Source organism: Abramis brama (genome assembly GCF_963993115.1).
Source record: "Abramis brama genome assembly, chromosome: 9".
Taxonomy (NCBI): Eukaryota; Metazoa; Chordata; class Actinopteri; order Cypriniformes; family Leuciscidae; genus Abramis; species Abramis brama.
This window is the reverse complement of record NC_139971.1, coordinates 3227698-3242281: the sequence shown is the minus strand read 5'-3', so window position 1 is coordinate 3242281 and position 14584 is coordinate 3227698. Positions and strand designations below refer to the sequence as shown.

The 14584-nt window shown below is 37.9% G+C and overlaps 1 protein-coding gene across 2 annotated transcripts in view; it reads left to right on the top strand.

Annotated features, from left to right (window-relative positions):
- ppp1r37 (protein phosphatase 1, regulatory subunit 37) overlaps positions 1–5594 on the top strand; it is a 60139-nt gene extending 54545 nt beyond the window's left edge. For both annotated transcript variants that reach the window (XM_084123627.1, XM_084123628.1), the window contains 2 exons: positions 3657–3758; positions 3868–5594. In XM_084123627.1, the coding sequence (XP_083979753.1) occupies positions 3657–3745 (89 nt within the window). In that variant the 3' untranslated portion in view covers positions 3746–3758; positions 3868–5594. The remainder of the gene's footprint in view (positions 1–3656; positions 3759–3867) is intronic.
- Positions 5595–14584: the final 8990 nt, after the last annotated feature.

Genomic DNA, 14584 nt, shown 5'->3' with positions numbered 1-14584 from the left:
TTTTTCTGGTAACGCTGTTGAGGCTCGCGCTGCTTGTCTCTGTGTCTGTGATCGATTTTATAGGAAGAAATCAAAACAAATGAGCATAACGGCAAACATAAAGAAACATACTGAGGTAAAAATTCAAAATGTTGAGTTTTTTATTTATAACATGTGGTAACAACATGACAGGAGCTATTTTGCCGAATATTCTCACGATTGCAAATGTTACATTGATTTTAGTTCAAATAACAAGTAGTGAATATTAAATTATTTCAATTACTTGGGTTAAATATTACATATACGCATGTAATATAATGTGTATTTCCATCACAGGTTTGGTCTTAAATTTCATTCAAAGTGGCATTAAAAAGATCTTAAAAAGTCTTAAATTTAACTTGTTTATATCTGTAGACACCCTGTAATAGGTTTAACTTTAACTTTTTGTTCTTATATCAAACTCTGAACATTTTAAAACAGTAAAACAATACAATATCTAGGGTGTGTTTTAGTTCCAGATTAAAATGTAAAAAACGTTTTAAAGTATAACAGGGTTTCAGTAAGTCAAATTTAAGACCTTTTTAAGACATTTTAAGACCATAAAGATTGAAATTTAAGACCTACACGACGCATTGCCAAAAAAATAATTCAAATCAAAGAATTCATTTTATTTCAATGAATTCAGTAATTGAAAAAGCATTAATTTAATTTACAGATAAAGCAATCACATTAGTAACCTTCCACACCCAACAACGTGTGTCAGAGAAAAGAACAGAATCAGATATAATTTTTTTATAGAAAATTGTACTTTGCATATTATACTGTAAAAAAACACATAATTAGCTGATCATAGTTGATCATAACTAGAGATGAAATGGCATGAACATTTCATTTCATGATTATAGTGACAAAAATTATCACGGTTATCACAGAATCATGTTCAAAAAGTACTAATACTACACATTGAAATCAATTCACCAAGTTTTATGTCAAAAACCAGCAAATAACAAATAAAATTAGCATCAATGTGCACTTTTTGTTTACATAAACATTAAAATAATACCATTTAAAAGTGTCTTGCAGCATGTTATATACTAACATGTACAAGTTCAAATAAAGTTTTGACAAAAAAGGTTTTTATAAAAAGATAAGCCTCACATATTTCAGACTTTAAATCATTTTTTATGAAAAGAACGAGTCAAAAAAGATAAATTACTGAGATTTACAATGCACTTTAGCTTATCTTTTATTATTAATAGTAGAATTCGGTCCGATTTTCCCGTGGCGTCTGTCGTTGCTATGCAACCATGCCCTGAGTCTCCACAATAGCCGCTTTCCGACCGGAGGAACCTTTTCACAGTTCCTAGAACTATTGGCTAAAGTACCCGTATGTTCCTGCGGTGCGAACACGCCGACTAGGAACGACTTTAGTTCTAGGAACTCCATTTGGAGGAACTCATTTACTCCTACTTCAGAGTAGGGTCTAAACCAGCTGATGACCGAACGCACGCAAAACACCAGCACCCGCCATTTTTAAAACGGCTATAATGTAAACACACAGATTATAGCCTATATATTTACTCCAGGAACTAATTATACAAACATGGAAAACAGTGATAGATGGGTCTCTAAACCTTTATGCTGAAGAGAAAATGCAACGCAACTTTGAGGGGACCAAGCCAAACATGATTATGTATTTCTGCCCAGCAACACTGGACATCAACCACACGGCATAGGCTAATAACCTTTTTAGTTAGAAAGCCTGAAGCTGATTGGTTGGTTCTTGTCACATGACCAGTGTTGGGAATGTTACTTTAAAAAAGTAATTAGTTATAGTTACTCACTACTTGTTCCAAAAAGTAACTGAGTTAGTAACTGAATTACTATAAAATAAAAGTAACTCATTACCAGGGAAAGTAACTATTTGCGTTACTGATTAAAAAAAAAGTTGCTATATGTCAAAGAATTTGGATTTTTTTTTTAGCAGTTTTCACAAGTCAGTTGAAATGAGTAGAACAGCAGGTGTTTGTACATAACTTTCGATATTTATTGCATGTCGACAGACAGCAAGAGGTTTATCCTGCACTTCAAGCATTATCTTTGTAAGAAAAGTAAACAGTTACACCATATAAAGTGCATTTAACTCTAGCAAATTAAATCAACCGCTCTCAACTTTTTATTAAAAGTTTTATTAAAGTAAAGGCATAGAACCAGTTTATTTGTAGTGCACTGACAATAGTTTTATATAATTAGTTCATTAATTAAATTAATAAAAAGACAAAAAGACCTTGAGATATGTTTGGTAATTGTACCTGAATTAATTGAAAATTAATTTGCTACATTTCAGATTAATAACGTTATATTTGTTTTCCTTAAAATTTTAATTAGCAGTAACTTAAACACTTTGCAGTTTGAATATCCATAAACAAAATTACGGAGTATGTTTTTATGTTTCCACTGTTCGATCGCGTCCGCACCTCACACACACACACACACAAGCACGCACTCACACAAATGTAAACACTTTGCGCCTTTTCGATCGCGCCCGCGCCTCTCTCTCTCTGTGGCGCGTGTGCTGGCATAAAAACACTGGCTCTGATTGGCTACCATGAAACACATGACTCTGCCTTAGCCAATCATAATCGCTTAACTCGTTATTAACCCACCTCCTCACTAGCTGTGCGAGCCAGGGGTGCGTTCGGATTACACAGTTTATTCAATCAATGCATACAGTAGTAACGCAACGACTTTAAAGTCCAGTAATGTTAACGGCGTTGTAATGACGGGAAAAGTAATTAGTTAGATTACCCCGTTACTGAAAAAATAACGTCGTTACCAAACACTGCACATGACCTGCGGCGGCATTCGGAAGATTTGAGATTTTTTCATCTCGCTGCGCCTGGAAAAAAACGAGCGCGTCGCTTCAATTATGAGCGTGCCGACATTTGAACGAACTTGAGCGCGCAAAAGACGCGATATGTGAACGGCCTGTGAAATCTGAATGTTCAGAAACAGGAAGTAGCGCAGCTTCTTTGTTACCGGGTCCTTTGCCGCATTTGTTTTTCATCTTTTTGCATGCAACTCATAAGCTCACAACTGTGGTGAAATATTGATACTTTTGCACCATTTAGTCATTGGACTGAGCTGTGAACTGGACTTAACCCGAGTGTAGTGAAGGCACAAAGACAGTATATCCTCTCGATAGTGATTTTGAACATGCCGGGAATGATACATAAGCAATAAGGTACTCAAGGCTAGCGCTGTATCGTGAATAAGTCACGGCTGAAGGGCGTTGTTAGACACGACCCGAAGCGGAGAAACCCCTTCACTCGTGACTTATTCACGATACAGCTCTAGCCTTGAGTACCTTATTGCTTTTATAAAACAGTTACCACACAATACAAATATGAAAGCCAAAAAATATGTATCAATGCAACTTTCATGAAGTAAAATCACTGTAAGCCTTCCTTCCACGAGAAAAAATAGTCCCTGACGTGAACAGCAACAGAAGTTACATTATTTCACCAGTAGGTGGCGGCAAAGACTGTCTTAATGAGTGAGTCAGTAGAGAAGACTTTATATTGAAAAGACTGAAACTGAACAGAAAACTAACCGTTTTATAATGTGTGTGTGTGTGTGTGTGTGTGTGTGTGTGTGTGTGTGTGTGTGTGTGTTAGTGAGCGTGACTGCAGAGCTGAGCTGCGGGCAGGATTTAGAGGAGCTTCTCCTTGATGCCAGTCTGGACACCAGCAGAGATGCACCATAATGCTGTACCCCAGGTAATGCAAGGAAATTCCCATGTTTATGAAGGAATTCATGGAATAATAACTCATGAACGTGCTTTAAGAGGAAGTCTGGTCAAGCTAACCCGCATTTGTCTCTTCCCAGGGTCCACACGTGTAGTGAGAATCAGAAGAGGCTCATATTCCTCTGGACTCTTTCCGTCTTTCTCGTGTCTTTTCCATAAACTTTCAAAACAACACAGGGAACTCGTCTTCCCTCGAATGACCGACCTTTTGTGAAAATTGGCATTATATTCAAATTACGAAAACCTCATCTGTGATTGGTGAGTTGCCGTAAAGTTGTTCAGTATGTTCGTCCAGCGATGGTGTTCAGTTACCAAAGACACACGCAGAGAAACGCTTCTCGCTAACCGGCGACCTTCTTCTGTTCAACCACTTCATGCTGTTGATCGTGGCGCGTCGCTGCTCGCCGTCGCCCCCTCGTGGACTGGAGGTTGTAATGCATTAGAAAGACTGACCAGCTGGAACACTTTGAGCAAAGACTTTTCATTGGTTTTGGCTTTCAGATCTCGTCCGGCTGGTGGAAGTTGTTTAGCGAGTGCTTCGTTGCACTCGAGTGTATGTGTGCGTTTGTCATTATTATTGTCTCCTTAACACACACACACAACAAAAAAAAAGACTCGTACCAAAGCGACACACACATCCGCTTTCCGTTCGTTCCTGCTGCTGCTCAGGAATCAGCCACAACATCCACGTCTGATCTCACCATCAACCAGCACCTCTGAAGCCTCAGCGTCTGAACCCTGAGGAGCGATCGGCTTCTGCCTCGGCTGGGTAATTATTGATCTTTAGCGAATCATCTGAGTGATCCAGACGATTCAAGGAAGAAACGGGCGAATGAATTGTACAATTTTCACTCTCTCTTCCCTCTCTCTCTCACACACACACACACACACACACATAAACTCATTCTGTCTTCCATTGGTAACCCTGTGTGTCACCATACGTACTCATCCGAAGACAGGACTTGCCTTTAAACCTTTCTCAGCTCTTTATTCTGCTTGGCTGAATCAGTTTGTATTTATTTTAAACAACCCGAGTCTGTTGTGTGATGATTATTTTTTTCTCTCTCTCTTTTTTTTCTTCTCTCTCCCTGTTCCCCCTCTTTGTTCTTCTTTTTTTTTATCTGTTATTGTGGGATTTTCCCCCTTTTTGGTGTATATTTTCAGATTCTATAAAGAGCAAATATTAAGTTTAAAGTTTTTCCTATTTTGATTGGTTGGGGTTTGGGAAAGGGGGCGGGGCTCTGTTGATTTATATAAATGGGGGTGGAGCTCTGCGAGAGTATATTATGTAAATCAAGAGTGTGTTTGGGTATGAAAGCCGCCATTTACAAAGAGGCAGTCGGACCACAAGACTTCATGAAGAAAACACTACACTTGTGTGAAGCTACTGCCGCTGGAGACACTAGAGACTAAACTTTACCTCAGAAGATGTCACCAACGTAGGACAAACGAGAAGCTTGTGACATCGACGCGAGGCCTGACCCGATAAATGTAGTACTCGCCACCATTCCAGGCTCTGTGGTTGGTGCTTTTCGGTTTCTCTCTTTCTCTTTCTCGTCTGGTTGGTGTTGACTCTGACTGTGAAAGCAGAGCTCGATCTGCCAGGCTTCAGAGAAGCTTTGCCTCTACATTCAGATTGTCTTTGACCTTGAGATCTACACTTCTGTGCCCCCAACCCAATGTTTGTAATGCTTTATTTTTAGTAATTTTTAAAATTACCTGTTAAATTAATCAAACTGTACTGGTAAACACAAAGAGATGTGTATGGCTTTTCCCTCTCAAATAAATGCATGTAATGACAAAAGTAGCATGTGTGGCGAATGTTTTCATAAAGTAACTTCACTAATTGCATTTTTTTAGTTATACTTGACATTTGCTTTCAGGGGGAGTTATTATTTTATTATTATTTATTTATTTATTATTCATCCGCCTTATATTTACACCACTTTTTGGTGGAATCATGATTGTGCAAGAATTCTGGTATCATCCGCTTTTCGTTATGTCAGCTGTAGAAAACATGCGGCTTGATATTGCTAACTGGTTTGTTATGTTATTTTATAATCATAAACACACTGGTTTGTAGTGGAAGTAGTTTTACTGGTTACTGCACTTATAGGTGTTTACCTGTTAGGGAACTTACAGTTCAAGGGGTCATCGGATGCTAAATTCACTGTTATATGGTGTTTGCATATAAATGTGAGTGGACACAACCACCACACAATTAAAAAAATCCATTCACTCCTTTTTTTTTTTATCCTCAAAAAGCCTAAACACTCTCAATAATCAAGCCGTTTGGATTTTCTGAGCACTATGATGTCATAATGCTCATGCTCCGCCCATGAGCGCTGACGTACTATCCTGTATTAGCATATTTCCCCCTCAGCCATACCATTTGTATACTTACACCAGAGAATGTCTAATAAGGGGAGAACTTCCGGCTTCTGAACTGGCTGCAGTTCCACTCTGGCTCCACATGAGGGCGCTCACAGGACGAGTGCAGGATGAATGGAGGTCTATGGCGCTACAGCCCTCAAAATCCACTTTTCTCAGGATATAATTTTTTGTCTAGTAATTTGAATGTTGTATTCAAAAGGAGATGCAAAGAAATTACACACTGCGGGGTGTTAGATTTGTTAGAGTCACTTATTTGCTTTAAAAAGTCTTTTAAAATGTCAATGACGTCATGCACATCTTACGACCAGAGATACTGCTTTACGGCAATCCTTCAGTCACTTTGGTGCTTTCGCGCTCTGCACTTTCTTTTCTCTCGAGGCATCGACAACACAGCTGACACAGGCAAACACACGTGCTAGAAGAGTTTTTGTTTTGTTTGTTTCTGGTCCCGCTTCAGATGCCACGATGCCATCAAGCGCGGTATCTCTGGTCGTAATCAGTCCTTCACTGACCAATCAGCGTTCATTAGCAGAATGCTAGCGTGTTATGGGCAACAACAACTCAACCTGTAAGAAATCGAAAGGACATAAGTACTCGTTCATTTAACTTTTGACCTATAACCCATGTTGAACTTGCAAAACCTACAATCATATCTGAGATTTCTCAACGGCAATCGGGTGAAAGAGACACATTTAGCCGTCTAGCCCCATAGACTCCCATTCAGTTTGCACTCATGGGCGATCGCCCCCAGTGGAACTCTGGTGGAACTACAACCACAATTCGGTACAATAGGAGTTAATAGGGAGTGGCCAGGCTCTCCGTAGACGGGCTCTGGTACTATCCTGTATTAGCATATTTCCGACCAGTTGCTCATTATCATTTAAAGAGGCATGCACCGAAACAGGTCGCTGTGAAGAGCTGTTTTTGAGGAGGTAAAAGGGTGTTGTTTTACACAACCATTGAGGAATTTTAATCAAAGTATATTACAAACTTTACACGAAGACCCTAAACAATCATACCAACTTGTGGAAAATGGGCATCCGATGACCCCTTTAAAGACCCAAGGACCAGATATGATTGATTAAAGTTAGAACTGCAGTCAATTTAAGACAAGAGTCAGAATTATAATAAATTGAAGATAGTTTGCAGTTTCATCAGCAGAAGTTCAGCTTCAAGACTCACACAGGAGTTTCTAGTAGTTAGAAAGATCAGCGCAGTTATACCCTACACCACACACACACACACACACACACAGCAGTTTTACCCTTCACCAACGTCTACGCTACGTCATTACTTCAGGTTGAATGATTCCAATTGGCTAAGAAATAGATAAACATAGTAAATTTATCACATATACACAGATAGACTGAAGCATAATCTCCATCGATTATGAAGCTGACACTCAGACCCTGAAGTTAGGCACGTCGCCAGGTATCAGATCTGTGTTTCTAGCCGAAGAAAACAAGTCATTCAATCTCCAATAATGCCACTTGTTCCTTAACCTGTAACCAAGAATACACACACACACACACACACACAGCTTCTTCAAGGTTGGATTTGGTCTGGTTCTAACAATAAACAAGAGACTCTCCCAAAACATCAAGATAACATGTTCTTTCTCTCAAGGAGAGGACACTTACATCTAACCGTGAAGTAAAGACTTTAACTACGAAGTGGTCACTCTATAGACTTCAGTGACCCCTGTGACCTCGTGGTCAGGGTACCCTAGAAGAGCAGATGCATGTCTTGACACGTTTAAACAAGTCCATAATTAATTTCTGTAGCCTGCACTGTTACTACACACCTCAGAGATATAACATACAGACGTTTAAAGAAACAAAAATCTCACAAGCTTAGAGAAGTCATTCAACTCATGTGATATCTAGAAGGAAAAATATTGATTAATACCTTGATTATATTAAAATGATTGTTTTAGTCTCAAAAGCAGTTATATATGCAGGAGTGTAAATTGCTGAAATGTGAACACGACTAACAATAAGACAATGCAGTACATCTGTTAACTTAAAATATTATTTTGGGAAGGAAGTGAAAGCATATTTGTAATCTTGGGGATTCTGTGCTGCCAAATCTGTGCAGAAAATATGAACTTAATTTAGTTAAGAATTATTTAATATAATACTGTTAATGTTAAAGAAAGTGATTATGAAGTGTTAAGGAGAGACGTGTAGCTTCTGTTGTTGGTTTGCACAGGTTTGCCCCCCCAGCATGCCGTCGGGTGGTCTGGTATGTCACACACCCTGAGATGTATGCAAACACACCATCAAACAGCCCTGCCGCAGGAGAGCAATATGTTTGAGATTATCAAGCTTCTGCTAAACCCTCAAACAATCACACAAAAACACTTGAGATGGGAATCAAAGCACTGATGATATAATCCTCAGAAGTGTGTTAGAATGAGATTCTGTGCCCGTTTTTTACCCATAGTCATCTAGACGGCGTTGGGCCGTGCTGTACTTCGGGATGTTCTGTGCATATAGGAGGGATTTTTTAAGGTATTTGACTCTTGGGGTCTATTGTTATAAATCTGCTTGGAAGGAATTTCCATGTAATCCTCAGTGATTCTTACATAAGCACAGGGAGACCCCAGAGGTCTGAGAGGAATTAATGGACAATTCTAAAGTAGAATGTGCATGGATGAAGGGATGGATGGATGGATGGATGGATGGATGATGGATGGATGGATGGATGGATGGATGGATGGATGGATGAACCGATGGATGGATGGATGGATGATGGATGGATGGATGGATGAACCGATGGATGGATGGATGGATGATGGATGGATGGATGGATGGATGGATGGATGGACCGATGGATGGATGGATGGATGGATGGATGGATGGATGGATGGATGGATGGATGGATGGATGGATGGATAGATAGATAGATGGATAGATAGATGATGGATAGATTGATAGATGATAGATGGATAAATCTTGAAAAAAATCAGTAAAATAGTAATCAAAAAGAAATCATTTTATAGTAGGCTATTATATACAGTGATAAAGGCTGAGCCTGTTATTGCATTATAAATATACATTATCCTTATGAAAATACTCGGGATGGCTTGCAGAACACATAAACCATAATGCAGTCACAACAGTGAGATGGATGGATAAAATAGTGATTAAAATGTGGCATGTTTCATCAAGAGAACAGGAGGCGCAAAAATAAAGCATAAAGTGTTGATGGGAAACTGTACGTTGTTCCCGTTACTCATTATCATCTGATCAGAGTATCGGAGTCTTTCTCCACAATTACTGATCAACCTGACAGTTTTCTGGTCCGAGTGTTATAGGCTAAAGTTAAATCGGGAGCGTTTGGACTGTGCTGTGTGTCAATGGGGAACAAACACGAGCTCTCTGATTATAAACGAGTGTTTCCGCTCAGGTAAGAGCTTCGTCCATCGCATTCATGCCGTGTTTTCACTGTGTCCGGCTGTTGGTTTAGTGCTTTAAAGAGCCTCTCAGTTGTCAAACTCAATGTGACGTGTTAGTTTTCGGCCTAGTGTTCTCTGTCAGAGCTGTGTGGAGATTCCCTCAGGCATTCAGAGAGTTAAAAAGAGCCTTTTTAGCCACAGCCTTTCCATGTGAACTCCCTTCGTACACGTTTTTTCCCCCCCTCCTCGTATCAGTCGTGAAGCTCTGAAAGCAAGCCGTGAGAAAATGAGGTGAAATCCTGCGGAGAGAGAAGAACAGAAGTGCTTTACTCCTTCCTTCCAGTTCATCAGCTCCGAGGCGGACAGACTGAGGATCCCTCACATGATAGTGCTTACAGTTACACACACATCTCTCTCTCTCTCCCGGGATAAACCTCCCTCCACTGCTCTGGGAACTTGGGAACAGCATCCCATGCTGGTGTGAAGACTTTCTGAAGCTCTCAGGACTCCCTCAAACAGGTACTATTGATTTTACAGAATCACATTTGAGTGATAATGTTGTGTTTTGCCAATATTCCATCATTTTAACTGTGAAAATAATTCAATAAATGAGCAATAAGATCTGTATTTCAATGTTGCATAACTTTAACAAGCATTATTTTAATGAATGAATGAATGAGGCATTTATATAATATATATATATATATATATATAATGTACACTTTTCAAATATATCATTTACATAGGTTAAATGCATATTAAAATAGTTTTGAAAAGTGATTCATCTTCATTACATTTTTCATATGCGTATAGCCTATGAAAAACAAACTCAGGTGCAATATGTATAAAATCAAAAGGAATATGTATAGGCCTTAACGCACGCGGTTATTGTTTTTTCTTCTGTTTTATGCGTTAAAAATATTTAACTCAATTAACACTGTATCTGTTTTCCCTGTTATAGAGTTGCAATATATCTCCACGCTCTTATTCATGCAAATACTTTTAAACCAGTCTGTGAATCTCCTGTCTGTGTGAATAGTGAATGATTTGTGCACACAAACTACTGTCACATGTAAAACAATGCCGATTTGTCGAGTCTCATCGAGGGTTGTGAAAAAATCTGAAGGTCTTAAAGTGACAGCAGCCTAATAAACCTGCTGCTGTCTGATATTATAATAAAAGAACAAAAGAAAAAGAGGAAATCACTCACTGCTCTTGACTGAATAACGTTTGTAGCTGTAAGAACGATTAATCTATATTTAATTATAATTTATGCAGTGAAGACTGTAAAGTTTTTATTCAATTTCTATTAGGCTTGCTACGATAGTCGGTGTTACAGGTTGTTCAGTCGCAACATCACTTGCCCACTGCGCACTGTGGAATTATATATATATATTTCTTTTTTTCTGTTGTTTTTTTTTCTGTCACCCGTTGACTAGCGTTGTATGATCGCTCTTATTAATGCAAATGCTTTTAAACCATTCAAGCGCGTCAAGACAAAAGAGACCCGCTGTAAGTCCTGCGTAGGTGACACACACACACACACACACACACACACACACACAACCAACCAACCAAGAAAGACGCGCGACAGTATCGAGTTCTCTTTCGGGCTTGAACGAACCATAAAACACACAAATGATGCCAGAATGTCCGTTTTGTCGAGTGTCCTCATAAGAGCAGTCTTAAATGAGTAAAATAAAGTCTTAAATAAACGTAAAGATTTGTGAGAAATGGGACGCGTGTCAGATCCGCGTCATGTGCAGAAGCGGCTGGTCTTAAAAAGTCACACAGGTAAGAGAGTAATGATCACTCAGACCCGGCGCCCGGATGAGGATTGTACCGGCAGCCTGATAATCATGAATTTTATTTTTATTTATTTATCCTTTATTTTATCAGGTGATGTTTCCACTGAGATATTCAAATCTCTTTTACAAGGGAGCCCTGTGGCAACAATTAGGCTACACAAGTTACACAGAATCACAGAAACAGACAAAACAAATAAAACAGATTTACAGTACATGTAAAACAGTTTAAGAATGACATAAAGGGGTCATGAATGCACTCCGCTATCTTTTAACACATCTCCGGCGAACGGCTTCTTCGCGCAAAAGAAAAACTTCTCATGCTTCGTCAAAAAAATACATAGAGGACACTGACAACGCGCTGACAGACAGGAGCAGCTAACATATGAAACAAAGTCTTAACTTTCAAATTTGGTCAGTCAAAGAAAATTAAACCATAAATAGGCCTACTGTTTTGTGGCTCTGACAGATTTCCTCAGTTAAAGCTGCTCGTGAACCGATCATCTTTTCCTTGGTTAATTTATAGCATCAATGTTGTTTTAAAAAAGAGACTCCGTTATTTAAATCCTCCAACATTAAAGGTCCCGTATTATGCCCCTTTTCACAAGATGTAAAATAAGTCTCTGATGTCCCCAGAGTGTGTATGTTAAGTTTCAGCTCAAAATACCCAACAGATCATTTTTTACAGCATGTTTAAATTGTAATTTTTGGGGGCGAAGAAAAACGGGCTGGTTTAGTGTGTGCCCTTTAAATGCAAATAAGCTGCTGCTGGACGACCCAGGGGGCGGAGCTTCACGAGCTCGCGCTCAGTCTCTCAGGACAATTTCATCTCATGGAATGATGATAATATCAGAAACTCTCAGTAACGGTGTTCATTTCGAGTCGGACAATAATGCCTACAGAGTCAGAGTGCTGTATAGAGATGGAACAGGTATAGTTTAGTATAGTTTACGGTTATTATAACGTATTTGTCGTCTGCTTGTATGTATCCATTATTTATTAATAGCCTACAAGTCTGCTGTCCGAATGATGATCAAACATATACTGATGAGTTTAATAAAGTTTATTGTACATCACACAAAAGATGAAGCGTCAGTTTTACTTCAGATTTTAAAATCACCGTAAGAGCTGAGTAAACACAGTAAGTTATAAGAAGTGCGCAAGTACATAAACGAATTTCGGTAGAGTTGAGGGAGCATTCCTGTGGGCGGAGGTTAGTCAAAAAACTGTTCTACTGACGTCATTAAAGAAGGAAGTAGAGGGATGTAGTCCAAACGGGCCGTTCGCTGTAGGCGACTTCTGTTAAATAAAATATCTCGCTTGGCATTGAACTTTGAGCTTTATAATTTTACAGATATTATTTATACTCTAACAACAACATTACACACTAACTAAAGTTTGAAACATGGGATCACGAAGAACGGGACCTTTAATCTACTAACTCTAACTGACTACTTTGTCAGACAAAAATGGCGGATTATGATTGGTCAGATCGCCTGCCAATCAAACTCCACGCAAAGGGTGAATTGATGGTAATTTAAAAGTGAAAGTAAAATGCAGTTAACAGGTTAATGTAACATTTCCCATTTCAGGATAATATATATATATATATATATATATATATATATATATATACAGTATATATATATATATATATATAGTATATATATACAGTATATTTGTATATATTTGTATATATATATATATATATATATATATATATATATATATACACACACACAGTATATTTGTATGTATGTATGTGTGTGTGTGTGTGTATGTATGTATGCACAGGCCTATATGTGTACAGTATAAGTGTGTATATTCATGTTATAAATATTGTTCAAAAATATTGCATTCATTTGCCATTACAGAAATCACATACAATGAGGTTTGAATTATATTCAAAATAAATATTTTTTTTTACAATTTATTTTAAGATAATTTTTTGTGCATTATTTTAAGTGCAGTTCAAACCTCAGCGTTTTTATTTTGTATTATTCTATAATTCTTGATTCTCATTAAATGTGCATTAATTAGAATAATCTTTACATATAGGCTATATATATTTTTTAATTAAAATTAAAGCAAGTGCAAATGTGGGGGGTACAAATGCATTTAACTGCCATAAAAAAAATAATAATAATAATAAAAAAAGAAAATATATATATATATATTTACACACATATTGAACTCCTGATCTTTTAAGCAGTGTATAACCCCAAGGGCTTATTAGTGCACGTTAATATAAGTGTTAATACTCAGACATGTTTAAGCCAGTGTAAAGGCATTACTGTCTCTCCATCTGAGCTTTAAGCACATACAGATTAAAGTGGCATTGGCTGTTTTCCCTGCTGGACCTTCACTCACTGCTTTAGTGTGTTTTATTATCGTTTGGAGTGTGTCCAGAAAGAGCATTCCATTGATTTTTACACACTGAAGTCCTGATAGAGGTCATGGCAACGGAGACGCATCTTCGAGACTTAGTATTCATGTCCAATCTCTGGTGTTTCTTACAACAAACTCCTCGACATTTCTCACTGTGAAGAGGAGAACATCAAGATATCAGTCGACTTTTGATTTAACCAGGGCGCCTCAAGACACTTTTTTTGTTTCTGCCACGGAATAAAAAATAAAGGCAATTTTCATCTCACGATTCTGACTTTTTTCCCTCACAATTGCGAGTTATTTTGTGCATTTGCTCTAAAATCTAATATAAATGAAATTAAAGGCCACTTAAGTGCACTTAAAGAGATACACTTTCACTTAAATACTTTAAAAAAAGTGAACTTTGCAATAATGTCAAATTAAAAGTTTTACTTTAAAGTACATTTTAAGTTATGGTTTTAATGATCTTTTGTCGTGTTTTAAAGAAGTACATTTATTTTGATGTGTTGACTAAAATACTAAAGCACACGTAGTGTTGGCGCACATTTAAGTTGTTTTGCATGCGTGTTTTCGACGTGCTGTTTCCTTGTGGCTTAAATAATTAAATAAGGTAAAAATAATCAACTTTCAAAAGTCTGAACTTAAAGTCGGATATGCCAATCCATTTATTAACATAACGAAAAATGAAACATTTCTTAAATAAAACTTAACTCAAGTCAGTCTCCATGATTACACGCCGTGCCTCACGGTCAAAAACCATGCGCCTCGCTGTGTGCCACACCTGCACTAATTAGCCCCTGTCTTAAGTAG